Raw genomic sequence first — 23,177 nt, 5'->3', positions numbered from 1 at the left:
CCTTGCGCTGGGTGGGTATCTGCCTGGATTCCAAATGCATAATTTAGCAGATACGGATTCCGAATTGGGATCTTGATCTTGATCTGTACTATTCCTCGGGCGCATCATGCCAACAAGGCTTTCCAGCAGAACACTTTGGGCTTATTCCTCCGTAACGGCCATTTCGTTCCAGTGCATTAGCTGAATTAATCCATTGCAGCTTTCACAGGAGATCATGACTGGAAGAAATAAATCACAGAGGGGTTTATGAGCACATACTTTGCCCAGAGCTGATAATTGTTGGCTTCCGCAAGTGCCTTTTATTTTGCAGTGTTGCCAGAACCAAATGGCCTTAAAATTAATTCTCCCAAACAGTGTGGAACGAACACAGGCATACACATGGGAGTGTGCCAGTCCTTTTCTCTTGCAAGCGAAATTTTAACCTTTCCCAAGCTGGCACCCCTCGAGATATATTGGGCGATCGTTCCCGCTCCCCCGGGGAAGGCTGCCAATATCTGTGCAGGATGGTGGGAATTCCAGCCCAGTACATCTGGAGGGCTTCACTTGAGAGGGGTGTTGGTTTATAGGCTCTTGTTACGGTGAAGAACAATGCTGCTGCTCATGCAAAATGGGGAAAAATAAGAGTTTATTTATTTTATTTATTTTTATTTTATTTATTTTTATTTATTTATTTTGTCCAATACACAATGAGGGTTTTAGTGGGTATATATCTATATACACATAGTAAAATACATGATGAAGGTTATAGAGGAGATACTCATAGTAAAATATATCTAAGAAAGAATAGAAAAGAAGGTGTAGTAATAGAAGATATCAATGAAAGAATAGAAAAGATATAGTAATAGAAGATATCAATGAAAGAATAGAAAAAGAGATATAGGAATAGAAGAAAGGTATAGGAGATATAGGAGAGCAATAGGACAGGGGACGGAAGGCACTCTAGTGCACTTGTACTCGCCCCTTACTGACCTCTTAGGAATCTGGATAGGATAGCCATGGCTCCACTGATGATTCCTAAACGGTGATTGGAGAGGGACTGTTTTCATTCTTCACCAAGTGAAAACAGATAAGCAATGCGGTGATGTTGTTCCAGTCTTATTCTACCTTTGAAACGAGAGAAGCCCATCCCATCAGTTTCCCTTTTGTGAGGCCTTTCTCTTGCATTCTCCTATCCGTTCTCTAATTTCCCCCTCCCCTCAAGTCCTCTTCCCTCATGCTAACCTAATTAGGTTGCTAACCTAATTCTATGTAGCTTCTGCTCCGGTAATCTCACACTACTAACCAGAGCATACAAAACTTTCGCCAGACCAATCCTTGAATACAGCTCATCTGTCTGGAACCCACACCTTTTTTTGGACATAAACACTTTAGAAAATGCCCAGAAATAGTTTACTAGAAGAGCCTTCCACTCCTCCAACAGACTACCCTACACAACTAGACTTACACTCCTAGGTTTAGAAAGCTTAGAACTGCATCGCCTTAAACACGACCTAAGCATAGCCCACAAAATCATCTACTACAACAGAAGATGGAGGGAGGGAGCAAAGCTCTGATGATAGACACAAGAACAGATTTTTTCCCCAAACGCCATCACTCTACTAAACAAATAATTCCCTCAACACTGTCAACTTTTTACTAAGTCTGCACTTCTATTTCTACTAGTTTTTTCTCATCATTCCTATCATCCTTTTCCTCCCACTTAGGACTGTATGACTGTAACTTGTTGCTTGTATCCTAAGATTTTTATTAATATTTATTGTTTCTTCATTGCTTAATTGACCCCTATGACAATCATTAAGTGTTGTGCCACATGATTTTTGACAAATGTATCTTTTTCTTTTATGTACACCGAGAGCATATGCACCAAGACAAATTCCTTGTGTGTCCAATCACACTTGGCCAATAAAGAATTATATTCTCTATTCTATTCTCTCTGCTCAACATGATCGTGTAAGATATGGGAAAGGAGGAAGGAGACAGTGCGGAAGAAGTAAACGCAAAATAAAAAGAGGTGGCATAGGAATTTAAATCGGTAACCTTCAATTTTTTTTTGTTCTATTCACAACAGATTTGCAGTCCTGCCTAATATGCATTGCACGAAGATTACCTCGACCTACAGCTCCCACCACATCAGAATCTTTCATGACCAAGCAAGATACTACAGGTACCTTTCAGAAAAATAAGTAGATAATTGCTGCTGCAAAGCTTTGGAAATCATAGGGTATTTTGTCAGACTGCAGTTTTGATATAACAGAAAGATTCACTTGCTTGGCCATCTCGGCCTCCAAAATAGAGAAAATTCCATGGAGATCTCTTAGTTCAGGGGTCGGCAACCTACGGCTCCAGAGCCGCATGCGGTTCTTTTGGGCTCACTGTCCCATTACTGGTTGGCCTCCCCATCCCCTCCCTCAACTGGCCTGAGAAGATAGCGGCGATTGAACAGAAATGTGGCCAGGGCTGCTTCTTTGTTGCTCTGTTGCGGGACCCAGGGGAAGAGCCTTCTCTGTGGCGGCCCCGACCCTCTGGAACCAGCTCCCCCCAGAGATTAGGACTGCCCCCACCCTCCTTGCCTTTCCTAAACTTCTTAAAACCCACCTCTGCCGTCAGGCATGGGGGAACTGAGACATCTCCCCTTGCCTATGTAGTTTTATGTATGGTATGTTTGTGTGTATGCTTTTTATATAATGGGGTTTTTAGGCTTTTAATGTAAAATTGTTATTTTAGACTTTAATATTAGATTTGCTATTGTATATTGTTTTATCACTGCTGTGAGCCGCCCCGAGTCTGCAGAGAGGGGAGGCATACAAATCTAATTAACAACAACAACAACAACAACAACAACAACAACAACAACAATAATAATAATAATACAAGCATAGACATGATGCTGTGGCACAGATAATCCACTGGAACTTGTGCCGGAACTACCATTTACCAGTGCCAAAGAACTGGTGGGATAAGCCCAAAAAAGTGGTCGAAAATGTGCAAGCAAAACTACTGTAGGACTTCAGACTTCAGACTGACCGAACTCTGAAGCATAACACACCAGACATTGTGATCGTGGAGAAAAAGAAAGTATGGATCATCGACATCGCAATCCCAGGAGACAGCAGAATTGAGGAGAAGCAGCTAGAGAAATTAGTGAAATACGAAGATCTAAAAATGGAGCTGCAACAACTCTGGCATAAGCCAGTGAAAGTGGTCCAAGTGGTACTTGGCACACTGGGCGCAGTACCAAAGGATCTCAGCGGACATTTGAAAACCATAGGAATTGACAAAATCTCCATCTGTCAATTGCAAAAGGCCACTTTACTGGGATCGGCAAACATAATTTGCCGCTACATCATGCAGCATAGTGATCTCGTTTGCTGTGTTATACTGACATAACAACAACAACAACAACAACATAGCTTTCTTTAGACAAGACTTCCCTTTGGGCGACCTTTCTCCCCCTCTAGCAACTTCGTGGCTGGCTGTGGCAGGGCCAGAAGTATGTGCATGCGCTGGGAGACTCTCAGGAGAGCGCCAAAGTGCAGCTATGGTGCAATTGGAGGGCGGGTGGCTGCTCGCTTAAAGAGGGTCTGTGGATGCGGCTTCTCTCCTGCCCTAAGAATCTGGCCATTGTCTAGCCATGTCCCGTCTCCCATCACCACCCCACCACCCACAGCTCTTCAGCCGAGCAGGGTGAGCGTAAGCTCCAACCTGAAGCATCAGGAAGCAAAGGCTGCCTTCCCCTCCTTCTCCTCTCATGCGGGGTGGGGTGGGGGAGTGGGGGAGCCAATCCCTGCTCCACAATTCCATTAAAAATGTGGAGCCAGTGAAAATGGGCAAGGGGAGGGAAAAGACAAATCTTCAGCCCTCTATGGATGTGAAATAAGTTACCGAGTAACTTTAACATTTTAACATTATTCATTTTATATCTCTACTGTTCTTCCATGCATTTCAGTAAAAGTATGTAATGCATACGATTGAGAGTTATGAAGGTAGGGGAGGCAAGAAGGTCAGTCATTTAGACGTGGGAAGCGTATAAATCTGATGAATGAATACATAACAACGGCATTTTTTGTGACTTACCTACTGCCTCAACCCAAATGGACTTTAAGTTAAATATAGTTAAATATAAGCCTGTTTAGTTTTCACGTGTAGATTTTGCCATTTGGACTCGTCCCTTGCAGACCAGGAATTAAAAGGAGTTATAGTTGGTGATTTCATATATGTAAGAGAGAAAAATAGCATTTCAAGGGTTTTGCAGAACTAATTTACAAATAATGATCAGCAATAGATATCTTTTAAGAGAGCAGGAGAGATTTGGATAGTTCACATGATGGTTTTATTAGAAGAAAGCCTATTTACATAAGTGGCAATCATAAACAAAGTTATAAGTGGCAGTTTCATTTATCTGTCATGTTTCTTTAGGTTTGTGTACCTTTTACACATCTAAAAACAGAGCATTCAAGGCAGCTTAAACAATTTTTAAATAATGAAAAATTAACAGTTGAAAAAGAAATAACAGGCTGAGGAACCAAGTGCAGTTTACAACTAATGGACAGGTGTAGAACGTGCAATATATATTGAATATTATTCTTGTAACTGCTCTGCTTTAGATTCCTAGGTCTAGTGTCTTTGTTTCCATTCACTGCACACAGGTAAAATCATCTCCATTGATACCAGTTCCCTGAGAGCAGCAGGCCGGACTGGCTGGGAGGATTTAGTGAGAAAATGCATCTATGCTTTCTTCCAGCCTCAGGGCAGGGAGCCGTCTTACGCCAAGCAGCTGTTTCAGGAAGGTAAGAAGGCTTCTGTGTTTGAACACACCTTCGTGTTTGTTGGATGAGGACTTTTCAGAGTGAAAATACAGTTGTTAAAAAAGGAAGGTGGCACATGCTGCCAGAGGAAACATTGCTGGTAGTTCAGAGCAGTGAAGAGCTGCAAAAAAAATTGTGGGTGTGGCTTGCCAGCCATGTGACCAGGTAGGAGTGGCTTGACAGTCATATGATCGGGGGTGGCTTAAAGGTCATGTGACTGGCTTAAAAGTACCCAACTTGACGTCACGTCAAGGGTTTGGGTTAGGGTTAGGGTGCCTGGTCTCGCCTTGTCTCAAAGAGATACAATTGCCCTATCATAGAAACATAGAAGACTGACGGCAGAAAAAGACCTCATGGTCCATCTAGTCTGCCCTTATACTATTTCCTGTATTTTATCTTAGGATGGATATATCCTGACGGCAGAAAAAGACCTCATGGTCCATCTAGTCTGCCCTTATACTATTTCCTGTATTTTATCTTAGGATGGATATATCCTGACGGCAGAAAAAGACCTCATGGTCCATCTAGTCTGCCCTTATACTATTTCCTGTATTTTATCTTAGGATGGATATATGTTTATCCCAGGCATGTTTAAATTCAGTTACTGTGGATTTACCAACCACGTCTGCTGGAAGTTTGTTCCAAGGATCTACTACTCTTTCAGTAAAATAATATTTTCTCACGTTGCTTTTGATCTTTCCCCCAACTAACTTCAGGTTGTGTGCCCTTGTTGTTGTGTTCACTTTCCTATAAAAGACACTTCCCTCCTGGACCTTATTTAACCCTTTAACATATTTAAATGTTTCGATCATGTCCCCCGTTTTCCTTCTGTCCTCCAGACTATACAGATTGAGTTCATTAAGTCTTTCCTGATACGTTTTATGCTTAAGACCTTCCACCATTCTTGCAGCCCGTCTTTGGACCCGTTCAATTTTGTCAATATCTTTTTGTAGGTGAGGTCTCCAGAACTGAACACAGTATTCCAAATGTGGTCTCACCAGCGCTCCATGTAGCGGGATCACAATCTCCCTCTTCCTGCTTGTTATACCTCTAGCTATGTAGCCAAGCATCCTACTTGCTTTTCCTACTGCCCGACCACACTGCTCATCTATTTACTATTACTGAACATCCAAAATGTACTACAGTGATCCCCCGTTTATTGCGTCCCCAACCATTGCGAACAGGGTACTTCGCTATTTTTCAACCCGGAAGTCAAAATACCATCTACGCATGCGTGCCCGTGGGCACGCATGCGTAGATGGCAACCGGGAGATCAGCTGCTGGGCGGCTTCCCTGAGTCTTCCCCCTCTTGCTGGCGTCAGCGAGGAGTTTCCCCACCGCCCACGCAAACTCCTCGCTGCCGCCCGCCCTTCGCCCGCCCACGCCGTTCATTCTCGCCGCTTTCGAGCTGAATCCGGGAGCGAATTCGCTCCCGGATTCAGCTCGAAAGCGGCGAGAATGAACGGCGTGGAAAAGCGGTTCCTTGCCGTTCGTTCTCGCCGCTTTCGAGCTGAATCCGGGAGCGAATTCGCTCCCGGATTCAGCTCGAAAGCGGCGAGAATGAACGGCGTGGAAAAGCGGTTCCTTGCCGTTCGTTCTCGCCGCTTTCGAGCTGAATCCGGGAGCGAATTCGCTCCCGGATTCAGCTCGAAAGCGGCGAGAGCCAGCGCCCCCCGGACCTCCAACCCGGGTTTGGGGGGCTGCTAGGAAGCCCTCCATGCCGGCGGCAAACAGCCGCGCCGCCCCCAATCTTCGGCTCCTCGCTAGCGCTGTGGGAGTAAAAACACCATCTGCACATGCGCAGATGGTGTTTTTACTTCCGCAGCGCTACTTCGCGAAAACCCGCTCGTTGCGGGGGGTCCTGGAACGGAACCCTCGCAACGAGCGGGGGATCACTGTATTTAATTCTATGAATTACATACATATTACACCCAGGCACATAAAAATATACATTATCTACTATATAAATTCTATGTGTATGTACACGCACACACGCACAGCTCTTCTAAAATTATATACATTCAACCATAGTTCCCTCTAAGCTGAGCAGTGAGCAATCGCTCACTTAAAAATCATCATCAACTCAGAGTTTTCCAAACCTGCCCAGAAGCTGAGAGGGAAAGAGTGAGAGGGAAGGAGAGAGAGAGGAAGAGAGAGAAACAGATAGAAAAAAGAGAGGAAGGAAAAGAAAAAGAAAAAGAATGGGATTAAGGAAGAGAGAAAGAAAATCAAAATCTAGTTTGAAACTAGGTCAACTATTTTGATATTGATAGAGTTGCCCTATTATGAGCTCACTGTTATAGACACACAGTACAGTATTTTATTTTGAAATTCTCTGAGGCAAAACAGGGTGGGTTTTTTATTTGTTTGTTTGTTTGTTTGTTTGTTCGTTCGTTCGTTCGTTCGTTCGTTCATTTATTTATTTATTTATTTATTTATTTATTTATTTATTTATTTATTTATTTATTTATAAATAAACACTATACTTTTCCACCCACCCCCCCAAAAAATTAGAGGGAACACTGCATTCAACCTCATTTACTGTGATAGAAAAAACCTACCCAACGCCCAAAAGGGAAAAATAAGGGAGGGGGGAATCATTTTTTTTCTACTGGTTCTGCATACCTGACCAAATTTTTTCTACCAGTTCTGCATACCTGACTGTATCTGTAGGTGCCCACCACTGGTTCAGAGGAAAGTAGATTTCCTATGGGCTACTAGCTACCTTTCTCTAAACTACTAGCTATCTTTACGTTCTTCTAGCAATCTGTTCTATAAGACCACTGGACCCAAGCATAGGGATGGTGTGCTAACCCAAAGCCTTTTTTTTTTGCCAGGAAGTGACAACTGAAGCAAACAGGCCAAGTTATCCAAAGCTTGGCTGCTTCATTGATCCCAAAGTGGAAAGAAAATTACCAAAATCTCTGCAACTTTCATCTTTTTATGTAGAATTGGTGTGCTCGTTTGAATCTTGAATTAGATCAGGGAAGATAAGTTCTGACTCCCAACGAGCCCGTAAAGCTCCTTTGGGGAAAGCCTGTCTAACAATTCTCAAACATTAGCTTGACAGAAGAGAAAGAGGCAGGCAGAGCCTCCCAGAAAATTTGAGATAAAATGTCAGTAGGTGATGAGCATTCTTGGCTTTTACATTAGTAATTTTCCTAAGTGCTAAAGTAAAGTGTAAAGATGTTTATCATCTTACAACACCCTTGAAACGTGAATCAGTAAAATTGTATCTCCTTATAAGATGGGGCTGAAAGAGTTATTTCTCTGCTAAAAGGATTAAATTGTTTATGAAAATCCCCTGAGGTTTTTGACATGTTAATTTCCATAGGACTTTCAGAAGGAGATGGTTGATGGTTTCTCACTGAAACAGGGCTGTGCAACTTTTTGAGGGAAGAGGGTTGGTACCAGGGGTAGGTTCCTCCCAGTTCAGGCTGGTTTGCCTGAACTGGTAGCAAACTGCTGGTGATGTCACGATTGTCACGGTTTGTAAATGATTAATGTCCGTTTGAACATTAACCCACCGCGGAGGTGATGGATGAGAGCCCATTCATTTGTTTCAAAGCAAGATTTCTTTTATTATAAAAGTAGAAAATAAACATGTCTTGATGGACAACATAATAAAAAACGTCTTCACATGATAGAAGTATAATGGAGAATGAAGCAAAAGAGCATGAAGAAGAAGGATGTGAGGTTAGATGTGGCAGGATATTGCATCATAATAGGAGGATCTTAATAAAGCACACACAGTTAACTATTTAATTACTGAATGTCTCTGGGGCTGTCAATATTCAGCGTGACAACGATGACGTCACGGAACCAGTTCAGTCAGTGCTAGTTCTGTGGGCACTGCCATCCTTTTTTAAAAAATGCATTTAAAACAAAATTCCCTGGGTTTTTTTTTCTTCTGCGCATGCATAAAAGCCGAGTTTCTGGTGCTGTGTATGTGTCGCCATCTTGTTTTTGGCTTTTTTTGGGTGGGGTGGAATTTTTGCTACTGCACATTCAGGCACAAAGTACGCACACAACCACGCAGCATAGCCATGTGGTGCAAGAGGAAATAAACTATTAGCGAGATAAGTCAGCACTCACCCTGGTTGGTACTACAATAATCTTGGGGTAGGTGGGGGGGGTGTCAAAATTTCATAAAATGGGTGAAAGTTGTTTAAAGATCCATCCATTTAGAAATTTTGGAGGGAGAAAAATTAAAAGCTCTCTTTATCTTTCGAGATACTTGTGAATAGAATAGAGTAGAGTAGAGTTGGGAGTAGAAATAGGAGTAGGGATAGGAATGGAACAGAACAGAAATCTTTATTGGCCAAGTGTGATTGGATGCACAAATAATTTATCTCTAGTGATAAGCTCTCAGTGTATACCGGAGACAAATTCCTTGTGTGTCCAATCACACTTGGCTAATAAAGAATTCTGCGGCATTGTGTTCAAATTCCTGTTCAACTTGACAATTTACTGCTTCAGTTTCATTTCCCCGATTTATAAAATGGGAGTTGAAAGTCAGCAAGCTCAGAATTGTAATATAAGGACACATAAAATACTAAACTGTAGTAAAGCTTTATGTAGCAAAAAAGAAAATGCTGCAATTCATAGCAGTGAAGTGCACCTTTTCTTCCTTTTTTTAGGCCTCTAGGAGCTGTAGGATACATGCTGGTGATGCAACAAGGTCACTGAATGGGCAGGGTTGGACTTTTCAGCCCACTGCTTTTAGATTTTTCAGGGCTTGAAATTTTTTTTACATGCATGCTTACATGCATAAGTACATACCCATCCTACTGGGGTTTTTTGGTGGGGGGGATAACCAGTGTTAGGCAGGCGCATAAAAGATGTGAGAAATAGTATACAAAATAACCATGAGATAAGGACAAGAAAACAAAGTATAACAGTATCTTGTTTATACCCAAACAATTTATTGTTGTTGTTCATCATACATTTCTAGTCTGGCACACCATTCTTCATTCATATATTGCTTTAAAATGCCTTTCTTTTTTATACCTTTTAAAAAGGATCTTCTAAACTCTTTCAAACCATGGCTTCTGTAGTTTTCTCCTTCTCCTTAACTCATTCATTCTTTATATATTTTAAGGAGTGTGCAGAACCCTTGAGTTATCAAGGACATACACAGAGAAAAACATGGGATATCCAGGAGATATAAGCAATTATTCAGTCATACAAGGCAGATACATTAAAGTATATAAAATAGTGTTTACATTTAGAAATAGCACAGTCAAGTTAAACAGTCCAGTCATTCACATTCAAATCAGTCAATAACTCTCAATACAATAATAATATTACAAGCCCGTCTTTGTCGTACATATCAGACATACATTACGGCTTACAAATACATCAACTAACACAGTGCTTACTACATCAGTCACAGTGAATCAGCAGAAAGAACGGAGACAGCAGAGAGAGAGAATCATGCTTTCTGGCTCCCTCTTATGGCAATTTGCAGCACTACGTCAAAGCTATAGTACTTCAATACAAACAAATATTCATTGTTAGCTGGTTTATATATTGCAAACCCAACTGTTTTGTAACAATATTCTACCAACTCATTACTTTTCTTTAAAAGACCAAACACTCTTAATTTATTTTGATATTGGTCACTCCCTTTTGTATTCTGACTGTACTTTTTTACCCTCATTCATCTTTGATCCTCTTTGTTGGTTTACCACACATACTCTTACATACTTTCAAGTATCATATTCCTACTGAATTCAACATTTATGTTTCTTCTGATATGTCTCACTTTTGTATAACACACAATAGGAAGCACTGTCTTATACACAACCATTTTCATTTCTTTCTCCAAACATTTACTCCTCTTATAAATAATTATGATCCTTTTTTAATCAGCATTTGCATATCTTAAACTTCTCTGTCTCTCATGCAGGAGTCCCTGCTAATAGCAAGGACAGAACTGATTAGTCTGGGCACATTTTGGCTCGGTATGCCACAAGTGTGACTAAAAGCCATCTTTATTCCAGCAAGCTAGAATTTGAGTAGTAGATGCTTGGAACAAACTTCCAGCAGACGTGGTTTGGTAAATCCACAGTAACTTAATTTAACCATGCCTGGGATAAACATATATCCATCCTAAGATAAAATACAGGAAGTAGTATAAGGGCAGACTAGATGGACCATGAGATCTTTTTCTGCCTTTAATCTTCTATGTTTCTGCTTCTATGCTCATGTGATTCTATGCAAGATAGGATTTCTAAACAGCCTCCCCACCATTACTTGCCTTTTGCAATTTAAAAGGTATATATAATGTTTAAGGTGCTTGATTTTTAAAAAAACATATTTTGACTCTATTGAAAGGCAAAACTATAAAAACCCCACATGATATTGCTATCAAAAATGGGAATTTGCTGTTGAATGTTTGAGACATGCTTTTTGTGTGTTCAGAGGGGCATGTGGTATGTGCATAACTTGTGGATTGCCTACCTCTGCTGCTTCACAAATATTGCTAGCAACACAAGGAGGCAAATCATCCTAACCTTTAAGATACTTTTTATTTCCTCCCCCTTCCCTTTCTGTTCCTGCTCAGTGATGACACGGGGCACGGCCTTCAGCCCATCTTACCGATTCACACTTAGTGACGGGACTGTGCTGAGTGCTCACACCAAGTGCAAACTTTGCTGCCCTCAAAGTCCAGAAATGCACCCCTTCATCATGGGCATTCATATAATTGAAAGGTAAGTCCTGAAAGTTCCCAGGGTTCACTGGGTATGCCATCGCCTCTATTTTTCTCTCCACCCGTCTCTCGTAGACAGCAAGCTTCTTTGGGAAGGATTCAGTCTCTTCCTGTGTAAGTGTACAATTCAACATATATACAGAATGCATTTTTTAAAGTGTCACACTATTATATGATATACCAGTGACGGTGAACCTATGGCATAGGTGGCACAAAAAGCCATATCTGTTGGCACGTGAGCTGTTGCCCTAGCTCGGCTCCAACGTGCATGGGTGTGCCGGCCAGCTGATTTTTGGCTTGCACAGAGGCTCTGGCAGGGCATTTTTTGCTTCCAGAGAGCCTCTGGGGGGGTTACCCTCCCCCGGCTCCAGGGCAGCCTTGGGAATCTGGGGAGGGCGAAACACAATCCTACTGGGCCTTCCAGAAGTTGGGAAACAGACCTCCGGGAGGGGGGGGGCACGGAAAGCTGTTTTGACCCTCTCCAGGCATTGAATTATGGGTATGGGCACTTGCGCATGCATGCTAGCGCACATGCTCGCTCGAGGGGAAAAAGGTTTGCTATCACTGCTATATCTTGTGCTTGTGATCTTGTGCTATGTAATCTGCAGACTGAGCTGCCTTCTCTGTATGTTGCAAGGATGTTAGAAGTACAAATGAAAGAAAAAAGCCAACCCCCCCCCCCTTTTTTTTTTTGGCTTTCTGCCTCTTGAAGCTGGTTTGTGCCTGACCTTTGAGACGATCCATGAGCTAGTAACTTCACTGGACAGGGCAAAGTTATCTTAATCAGGATTCTCTAATCTCAACAAAGCCATGTCTTCAAAGAGTAATGGAAAAAAAACAGATGCCGAATCTTTCTTTGGAATCTTTTCTCTCTCTCTCTCTCCTTCTCTCAAGCTTAAGAAATACTTTCTTAGCTTACTTCTGTTTTCCATTGGAGATGGGGGAAGGGGGGGAATATTTTGGTTACATAGCAAGAGAATGCATTGAGGAATACGTCATGAAATAGCCTGTTCAAACAAGCTGTTGCTTCTTTTGCAACACCTTCAAACTAGCAGTATGTAAAGCAGGACAGAAACAAGATGCAAAGTTGTCCAAATGAAGACCTGCCAATGGAACTTCCAGCATGTTTTTTCTACATAGCCTCATTTCTTATTAGCATATACCGTATTTTTTCAGAGTATAAGATGCACCTTTTTCCTCCCCAAAAGTGCCTGATAATTTGGGTGTTTTAGAATCTGAGTGTAGCTTTTTTCCCCAGCCCTAACTAGCTGCCAATGATCTTCCCAGCTCTTACCTTGTAGGCTCTTCCATTGTTTCTCTCTGTGAAGAATGTTTTCCAAGCCCTAAGTCTTTGCAGGGTTTTTTTCATTGCTCTAATTTGCTCCAAATACTTTTTTTTTCCAGCCCTAACCAGGTCCTAACAATGTGCTAACAACCTTTCCAGCTCTTACCAGCTTGCAAGCTCTTTCTGCAAAGAATATTTTCCAAGCCCTAAGTCTTTGCAGGTTTTTTAAAAATTGCTCTACTTGCTCCGAATGTTTCTTTTCAGGTGCTAATGATGTTCCCAGCTCTTACTGGCTTGCAAGCTCTTCCCTTGTTACTCTCTCCAAATAATGTTTTTTTAAAAGCCCTAACAAGGGGATAAAATAATATGCTGTAGCTGACCAGACTAAGGACGCTAGCCAGATGAATATCTGGTAAGCAAATTATTTTCCCTATTTTCCTCCCCCAAAACTACTGTGTGTCTTATACTTCAAAAAATACGGCAATGCTCTTATGCTACTAACATAGAAACATAGAAACATAGAAACATAGAAGTCTGATGGCAGAAAAAGACCTCATGGTCCATCTAGTCTGCCCTTATACTATTTTCTGTATTTTATCTTAGGATGGATATATGTTTATCCCAGGCATGTTTAAATTCAGTTACTGTGGATTTATCTATCACGTCTGCTGGAAGTTTGTTCCAAGGATCTACTACTTTTTCAGTAAAATAATATTTTCTCATGTTGCTTTTGATCTTTCCCCCAACTAACTTCAGATTGTGTCCCCTTGTTCTTGTGTTCACTTTCCTATTAAAAACACTTCCCTCCTGGACCTTATTTAACCCTTTAATATATTTAAATGTTTCGATCATGTCCCCCCTTTTCCTTCTGTCCTCCAGACTATACAGATTGAGTTCATTAAGTCTTTCCTGATACGTTTTATGCTTAAGACCTTCCACCATTCTTGTAGCCCGTCTTTGGACCCGTTCAATTTTATCAATATCTTTTTGTAGGTGAGGTCTCCAGAACTGAACACAGTATTCCAAATGTGGTCTCACCAGCATTCTATATAGCGGGATCATAATCTCCCTCTTCCTGCTTGTTATACCTCTAGCAATGCAGCCAAGCATCCTACTTGCTTTCCCTACTGCCTGACTGCACTGTTCACCCATTTTGAGACTGTCAGAAATCACTACCCCTAAATCCTTTTCTTTTGAAGTATTTGCTAACATCTAATAGCATAAGAAGGAGGTCCAAATATTACCTGTGTTCATTCTTAGTGCTTTACTTTCAGGTTCTGATACGGAAAAGTTATTACTCTGTAGAAACTCTGTAGAAGTACAAGTACAGAGTATTGCAAGTTTTGTATAGAAACTCATACAAAAATAACACAAAACTTCCAGATATAGGAATAAGATCTGCCGGGCCATTCTTCCTTCATTACTTCAATTTTTTCCAACTTGCTACATATTTTCCTTTACTTTGTTAAGATGAATTTGCACATTGACACGTTCTTAATTGCCTTCACATGCTGCTAATTTGATATACTAATTTCTTTTTATGCAGTTATTTGACCTAGCTGGTTTACATCCTTGAAAAAATAATTACTCCCAGAGCTATATGAAGGACTGCAGGGCCCAGATGCATGTTATTTAATGGAGAGAGAGCTACAGTTTGTGGATGGAAAGTTGCAACTCAAAGAATGGCCATTATTTTATGGCTGGGAGTCAAAGCTGACATGAACAGTTTTGGCAGGGTGAGAGGACTTGGATGTCAACAAAACCTACCAAGAATAGTTCTGGCTTTGATACCATCATGAACAGAAGTCGAGACCTGAATGTTTTGAAGGCTTTCCTTCACTTTTTGAGGAACAGGACAATGAATGAGTGGGAGGTTTGTGTTTGGGCTTTTGATTCCTGAATTGGAGCCCTTTTGGAGTATTTATCATGGTAGCCAGGCCTACGCATAAAAGAAAATACATATAGAGTGGGACCTCTACTTACGAACTTAATTCATTCCGTGACCAGGTTCTTAAGTAGAAAAATTTGTAAGAAGAAGCCATTTTTCCCATAGGAATCAATGTAAAAGCAAATAATGCGTGCAATTGGGGAAACCACAGGGAGGGTGGGGGCCCTGTTTCCTCCCAGGAGATTCTAGAGAGGCCCCACCGAGGCTTCTCCCCGCCTTTTCCAGCCCTGTTTCCTCCCAGGAGATTCCTAGAGAGGCCCCACGGAGGCTTCTCCCTGCCTTTCCCAGTTGCAAGTTTCAGAGGCTTGGGTTTGTAAGTGGAAAATGGTTCTTGAGAAGAGGCAAAAAAATCTTGAACACCCGGTTCTTATCTAGAAAAGTTCAGAAGTAGAGGCGTTTGTAGGTAGAGCTACCATTGTATAATACTAGCCGTTTTTTATTTCCTCTCTCAAAAGAAGCCAGCAAAGCTTTACTTTTTCTTCCTACACACAAACACAAACACACACTATGTATATATGCACTATCTCTCTTTCCCTGTGTGTGTGTGTGTGTGTGTGTGTGTACACTGCGTATATGTACGTATATATGTATATAAATGAAATTGAAAGGACACAGCATAAACTGATCAAGTTCTTCTGACATGGATGGGGGATTGTATTGGCTTCCTCCACCAACTGCATTTTTTCCTTCTTTTCTTGATCCAGAGAACACAGTGCCCTTTCGCCTCAAGAGAACACTAACCCTGCAATGCCTCTTCCCCGTGTCAGCCCCTCGCTGAATCCCAGCATTTCTCCAGGTCAGGGTGTACCCCTGCCAACGCCTCTCCCTCCCTCCAATGGTAGCATGTTAACAGCCAACACAAACCACCCATCAGGATCCAGCCTGCACGGCAGTAGCAATGCTGCTACCGCCCAAACCAATTACGGATGTTCGCCGGGAAGCCAGATGGGACCTAATGTTGCCTTAAGCCAGGGACAAGCTGGTCCTCCGAGCAGCGCCCATGCTATAAACATCAGTAGCTCTCCAATGAACAGTCCTGGGGTCACCCCGCCACAGTTTATGTCTCCCAGGCATCGAGTAAGCCCTGGACTTGCGCATCGGCCCCGAATGCCAAGCAACCCGTTCTCTCCTACTATGCCCCACACGCATTCCCCGGTGGGCATGATGGGCAGTTGCGGTGGCAGCAGTGCTGTCAGCAACAGGCCCTATCCAGGCACCCCGTTAAACTCCATGCAGGGATTGACTGATGGGCCTAGCCCTCCAATGGGCTACTCCACACCCCCTCCTGTCCTGCGTCAGCTGAGCAATCAGAACTCCCCCAGCAGAATGAACATGCCGCCCGTGAAAACAGAGCCGAAAGACAGCAAGGAGATGTCCTCCATTCTTTGCAGCATGACCCACCCTGATAACAGCGCCAACGACAGCAAGCCCTTGGATTCTAGCTTGCTGCATGGCGGTGACAGACTCTCGGAGGGTGACAGCAAGTGTTTGCAGGCTACCAGCCACAAACTAGTCCAGCTCTTGGCTTCCACGGCCCAAGAGCAGTTACGGCACGTGGATGCAGATACCAGTTGCAAAGAGCCCTTGTCTTGTACGGGTGCATCAGGGACCCCAGCTTCTGGGCACCCTGTGGGCAGCGCATGCCCTTCCTCCCACAGTTCCCTCACCGAGAGACATAAGATCTTACATCGGCTCCTCCAGGAGGGCAGCCCTTCTGATATCGCCACCCTCTCCATGGAGCACGATAAGAAAGATGGCATGCCTGGTGGTACAGCTGCTGCTGTTGCACCACAGAGCCAGGCTCCGGGGACCCCTGACATCCGTCTGGAGACAGATGCAATGAAGAAGAAAGATTCAAAGGACCATCAGCTCCTTCGCTATCTGCTTGACCAGGATGATAAAGAACTAGCATCTAACCCTTCCTTGAGCCTAGAGGATGTGAAGGTGAAAGAAAACCCAGAGCAATTGGATCCTTGTAATGCACCTGTGGCGCCACCCCCTAAGCCCTCCCCTCAAGAGGACGTGAAGCTACAGCCACAGGGACAGGTGAGTTTTTAAAATTCAAATTAATTTTCTGCGAACAATACATTTTCCATTTCTTATGTAATTTACTTTCCGCTGATGCTGCTAATTTATGATTCTCCTTGGCTAAAATTCAGCAACTTACTGAACTATTAAGTTGATATATTCCAGAGTACCTAGTTTGGCAAGGAATCACAGATTATGTCAGGCCTAAACTATATCTGTAGAATGAGGAAGAATAGGGCATTGTATATGTATTTCAGAACTCTGGCGAAGACCTACACACAAAAAATATAGAGTCTGTAACACTTGTTTTATGAAAGTAAGCTCTCTGCTGGTTTAGTCTGCAAAATGAATCCGTGTTCTCACTTTCTTAGCAAGCTCCAACAAGGTTTAGAAAGCATTTGTTTTTAAAACCAGAGTTTAAAGGGCTAGAACCATGATTCCCAACATGGGCCCATGCTCTACAGGGGTGGGGGGCAATTTGATTTTTATTATTTATTATTTATTTATTTTATTTTATTGGATTTGTATGCCGCCCCTCTCCGTAGACTCGGGGGCAATTTTTAATGGGGGCAATTGGAATCTTGTTTAAACCAAGTTAATGGCCTTTTAGGCTTCCATTGCATGTATAGTAGTTCACTTTCTGAATATTTAGAATTATATGTCATTGGGGGGCATCAGGATTTCAGAGATGCTTAGGTGGGGCATGGCCAAATAGAGTTTGGGAAGCAATGGGCTAGAATGAACAATAGTAATAGCAATAGTATTTAGATTCTCTAAGCGGTTTACAGAGTCAGCATATTGCCCCCAATAATCTGGGGCCTTATTTTACCAACCTCGAAAGATGGAACACTGAATCAATCTTGAACCAGTCAGGATTGAACCCCTGACAGTCAGCAGAATTAGCCTGCAATACTGCATTGTAACCACTGCACCACCAGGGCTCCTACGCAATTCTCTCTCTCAAAGGAATCTCCAGATTTTTATTCTTTCCTTAAGGCTTCTCTCATCAGAATACAGGAGTTTAGTTTATTTGTTACTTAATCAGTATTTGGATTGATTAAGCTGTCCTTGTGGGCGGAAGCAAAAAAACTGCGGAAAATTGGTGAAATTTCACGTGTGCCAGTGTCCTCGTGCGAGATTTGGTTTCCTGCGCATGTGCAGAAGCCAAATCTCATGCGGGCGTGCCCACCCACCCGCCAATCACACAAGCGCAGCTCCATTTTCACTTCCACTCTATAGAGTGGCCCGTACCGGCCAGGAACCCATTACTGTAGTAAGCCTAGATAATTTGTGGAAACTGCAAAGATAATAATACAGAAGGATTGACTGATCTTCCTTATTCTTAAAATATTTACCTGCTGTTTTTTAAATGAAGTAGTCGTTGAGCAATATATTCTTGAGTAAGAAGCAGAAAGTTTGTATGGGAAAGCTTAGCTTATGCAAGTGGAAAGAAAGAAATTTGAGTAACACCAGAGAAAATGGTGCGGTCAACCTCTCTGTTCCTGAAAGAAAAGTACCATTATCAGATTCTCCCATCAAAACTTGTTCTGTTTTTTTTTTTTTTAATAGCTTAATTTAATTCCCATAATATGATTTCTATCTCTGAGCATTCTTGCTAGTCAGTATCAAATGTTCTTTTTGGTTTATGGGCTGGCTGCACACAACACCTGTTTCGATCTTATTTACTGGTACAATCTGGGAATTTTGTTCAGTTGAGTAAAGTTCATGTCCTCTCCCTATCCATGCTTGGCAAGATGGGGGATGGACTAGGGCAGTCATGGCGAACAAGCAGGAAGAGGGAGATTATGATCCCGCTATATAGAGTGCTGGTGAGACCACATTTGGAATACTGTGTTCAGTTCTGGAGACCTCACCTACAAAAAGATATTGACAAAATTGAACGGGTCCAAAGACGGGCTACAAGAATGGTGGAAGGTCTTAAGCATAAAACGTATCAGGAAAGACTTCATGAACTCAGTCTGTATAGTCTGGAGGACAGAAGGAAAAGGGGGGACATGATCGAAACATTTAAATATATTAAAGCGTTAAATAAGGTTCAGGAGGGAAGTGTTTTTAATAGGAAAGTGAACACAAGAACAAGGGGACACAATCTGAAGTTAGTTGGGGGAAAGATCAAAAGCAACATGAGAAAATATTATTTTACTGAAAGAGTAGTAGATCCTTGGAACAAACTTCCAGCAGACGTGGTTGATAAATCCACAGTAACTGAATTTAAATATGCCTGGGGTAAACATATATCCATCCTAGGATAAAATACAGAAAATAGTATAAGGGCAGATTAGATGGATCATGAGGTCTTTTTCTGCCGTCAGTCTTCTATGTTTCTATGGCACGGATACCACAGGTGGCACGTGGAGCCGTATCTGCTGCACACGAGCCATTGTCCTAGCTCAGCTCCAACATGCATGTGTGTGCTGGCCAACTGATTTTTGGCTCACACAGAGGCTCTGGGAGGGTGTCTTTGGCTCTGGAGAGCCTCCAGAGGGGAGGGGATGTTTGGAGCCTGGGGAGGGAGAAACATGAGTCTCCTGGGCCCACCAGAAGTTAGGAAACAGGCAACCAGAGGGCCCTTGGAGGTCGGGGGCAGCTGTTTTCACCCTCCCCAGGCATTGAATTATTGATGTGGGCACTCGTGCATGTGTGATAGCCTGTGTGCATGCTCTTATTCATTTATTTATTTTATTTATTCATTTGTCCAATACTCAAATACATAGGAAGAAAAATAGACATGTAGTAATATATATAAGGGTAAAAGTGAACTTAGAGGAGAGGATATATGAAAGAAAGAAAATATATATGATAAGTGAGAGAAAGGAAAGACAATTGGACAGGGGACGAAAGGCACACCAGTGCACTTATGTACACCCCTTACTGGCCACTTAGGAACCTGGAGAGGTCAATCGTGGAGAGTCTAAGGGAACCCGAGGGAAAAAAGGTTCACTGGAGTAGAGGCATTCCAATCAGTACAAGCCCCTTTTCTTACACTTCAGCTAGTATGAGTTAGTGATCCCAAGAATTATTGTAGCTCAAAATGTGGAGGTTCAAGTTTGTGAAGTGTGGAACATAGTCAGCATATTGGTAACAAGACAGAGCCTTGGCCAACAGTGTGTAAACTTATAAAGGGGAAATAAATTAATAGAAACAATATTTGTCTAAACAGCTACATGATAGCTTAATATATTTACTTATTATTTACCTGCTTTTATCAGAGGCAGGTGTACAGTGATCCCCCGCTCGTTGCGAGGGTTCCGTTCCAGGACCCCCCGCAACGAGCAGGTTTTCGCGAAGTAGCGCTGCGGAAGTAAAAACACCATCTGCGCATGTGCAGATGGTGTTTTTAACTTCCGCAGCGCTAGCGAGGAGCCGAAGATTGGGGGGCGGGGCGGCTGTTTTAAAACATCGCCGCTGACATGGGGGGCTCGCTAGCACCCCCCCGAACCCCCAACCCGGGTTTGGGGGGGTGCTAGCAAGCCCCCCATGTCGGCGGGGTTGTTTTAAAACACCCGCGCGGCTTTCCAATGAGTCCCGAAGACAAACGCAGAAGTTTGCCGTTTGTCTTCGGGACTCATTGGAAAGCTCCGATCGTTTTAAAACAGTTGCGCCGTTCTACGCTGACTCCGGGCGAACTTCCCCGCTTTAGGAGTCAGCGGAAAACGGCGCGCCTGCTTGGCTTCGCTCGCCGCTGCAGCCAACGTGCGCTACGATCTTCCGGGCCAGCCAGGCTCAGTGACGGAAGGCAGCTGCTTGGCCCGGGATGCTGGGCCGAAAGGAGCCGGGCTTGAAGATCGCAGCGCGCGTTGGCTGTGGTGGCGAGGGCTTGCAATGGCCAAGCCGGCAGCAATGTCGCCGCCGCTGCAGCCAACGCGCGCTACGATCTTCCGGGCCAGCCAGGCTCAGCGGATCAAGCCCGGCTCCTCTCGGCCCAGCATCCCGGGCCAAGCGGCTGCCTTCCGTCACTGAGCCTGGCTCGCCCGGAAGATCGTAGCGCGCGTTGGCTGCAGCGGCGGCGACATTGCTGCCGGCTTGGCTTCGCTCGCCGCTGCAGCCAACGCGCGCTACGATCTTCCGGGCGAGCCAGGCTCAGTCACGGAAGGCAGCTGCTTGGCCCGGGATGCTGGGCCGAAAGGAGCCGGGTTTGAAGATCGCAGCGCGCGTTGGCTGCGGTGGCGAGGGCTTGCAATGGAGGGTGGAGGAAGCGGCCATGGGAGGGCGAGCTGCCTCAGGGAGGAGGATCGGGCGGGACCAGGTGGGGGCTGGAATTTCTCCGCTGGGAAGAAGCGGCCAGGGCGAAGGGCGGGCGAGCGGTGAAGGGCGGGCGAGCGGGTGCTGGGGAGGGCTTCTCGCCCTCCCGCCAGCAAGAGGGGGAGCGAACGGCGTGGGCAGGCGAAGGGCGGGCGAGCGGCAGCGAGGAGTTTGCGTGGGCGGTGGGGAAACTCCTCGCTGACGCCAGCAAGAGGGGGAAGACCCAGGGAAGCCGCCCAGCAGCTGATCTCCCGGTTGCCATCAACGCATGCGTGCCCATAGAAAAAACGGGCACGCATGCGTAGATGGTATTTTGACTTCCGGGTTGAAAAATCGCGAAGTACCCTGTTCGCAATGGTCGGGGACGCAATAAACGGGGGGATCACTGTATATTTAAATGCCAGAGTTGGGACTATGAACAGTTGGGAATTCTTCTTTCTATGCCCACCATGAAGCTTTAGTTTGTGTTGTGTTTCAGATTTTTTTTAAAAAAACAGAATTCTGGATTTCACACAAATTATAATTCGCCAATAATTAGTAACCTTGATGCTGTCTTGGGCCTGGCTAAAATGAATGCCATAGTTTTGACTGAGGAGGGAGGGCTTCTGTCAAATAAACTCTCCATTCCAAGGTCAAAATTAAAACAATACATGTTGTGGTTCAGTGGAGACAATGGCTCTAACACAATATACTACAGACAGAAAGGGCTTCTAGATGAAACCTGTGGATGGTAACCATGCATTTTAGATGTAGTTTTTGTAACAAATTGAATAATTTAAGCAGACAGGATCTTCTTTATTGTGGTTTCCCTGTTGTGCCTGAATACATACACATATGAAGATTGGATTTTAATATTTAGAAAAATTTGAATCTTTGCAAAAAATTGGGAAGGGGAGAATCTTGAATTTAAGTGAATGAGATAAAACTCCTCTATTTCAAGGTACCTCTTTAGTCGTGTGCCAACTCCAAAAGAAAGCTTCCATTACAATCTTAGATGGGCAGGATGAATAACTGCAAATTTTTACATTGCCAATATATTTTGGGGCAACACTCAAGCTCCCTGGTAACTGAGAGTTACCCAAGGTTCAGAGATTTTTGGCAAATGGTTCTCAGTTACTTGGAGCATGCAAAATTGCTTGATTTGGCTCTGTCTCACATGAGGAGATGGTGCTGAAGAATGCAAAAGAATGTCCAGATTTTTATAATGTTTTATAAATATGAGTAGTTATCGAAGATGGCAGTAAGACTGAATAGTATTCCTCATCACTCTCAGAGAAGGCCATCTGAAAATCAAGTAAATCGCTTGCTCTAGAAATAGTTTTAATTTATAAGCTGATTTTTTTTATCCCAATGGAAGAGTGGATGGTGAAAATGATGGATATTGCTGAGATGGCCTAATTGACAGTTTTAATTATGGTAGATATTAGATATTGTCCAAGTTTAATGCTTATTGGAAAACCCTCATTGACGTTTTTGCATGAAACAGAAAAATGAATTTATGATATATAATTTTGATAATCAGAAAAATTAGATATGACATGAATGTAAGCAATACTGTAAAGATAGATTAAGAAGTTAATTTATATTTATACTTATACTGCTTTAAAATAAATTGGAAATAATTTCTGTACTTTTTTTTGCACTTTTGTCTTTATTCTTCTTTCTTTTTTCTTCTCTCTCTTCTTCTAAATAGTACTTTTTATCTTTCATTTTACAAATGTAATAAAGTTATGTAACCATTGTAAGCTGACTTGATTAAGCATATTACATTTATTTATTTATTCATTCATTCATTCATTCATTCATTCATTCATTCATTAGATTTGTATGTCGCCGCTGTCCAAGGACTCGGAGCGGCTTCCAACAAACAGTACAATCTACAGATCCAATATTAAAAAAACAGAATACATTAAGAAGTCCTTATTAAAAACAAAATTTTCAGATTGGGTGCTCCTACATTTAATAATTTGAACCTGAAATTTTTATTTTACATTTGCTAATGACCAACATCATAATCAATGTGTATTTGTAGCTGATATGGGTCCACGGATATCAATGTTGAATAAACCTATAGGGCATGATTTTCTTTTAATCACAAAAGTTTTATCTGAGTTTTAAGGGAGGCTCTAAGCT

At 42.9% G+C, this 23,177-nt stretch overlaps 1 protein-coding gene across 4 annotated transcripts in view; it reads left to right on the top strand.

Annotated features, from left to right (window-relative positions):
• The window catches only part of NCOA1 (nuclear receptor coactivator 1), a 426,703-nt gene that overhangs the window by 361,818 nt on the left and 41,708 nt on the right, over positions 1-23,177 (top strand). For all 4 annotated transcript variants that reach the window (XM_070734872.1, XM_070734876.1, XM_070734874.1 and 1 more), the window contains exons 9-12: positions 2,069-2,164; positions 4,647-4,787; positions 11,374-11,521; positions 15,458-16,799. In XM_070734872.1, the coding sequence (XP_070590973.1) occupies positions 2,069-2,164; positions 4,647-4,787; positions 11,374-11,521; positions 15,458-16,799 (1,727 nt within the window). The remainder of the gene's footprint in view (positions 1-2,068; positions 2,165-4,646; positions 4,788-11,373; positions 11,522-15,457; positions 16,800-23,177) is intronic.

Source organism: Erythrolamprus reginae, chromosome 1 (assembly GCF_031021105.1).
Source record: "Erythrolamprus reginae isolate rEryReg1 chromosome 1, rEryReg1.hap1, whole genome shotgun sequence".
Classification (NCBI taxonomy): Eukaryota; Metazoa; Chordata; class Lepidosauria; order Squamata; family Dipsadidae; genus Erythrolamprus; species Erythrolamprus reginae.
This window is presented reverse-complemented; position numbering and strand designations above follow the sequence as displayed.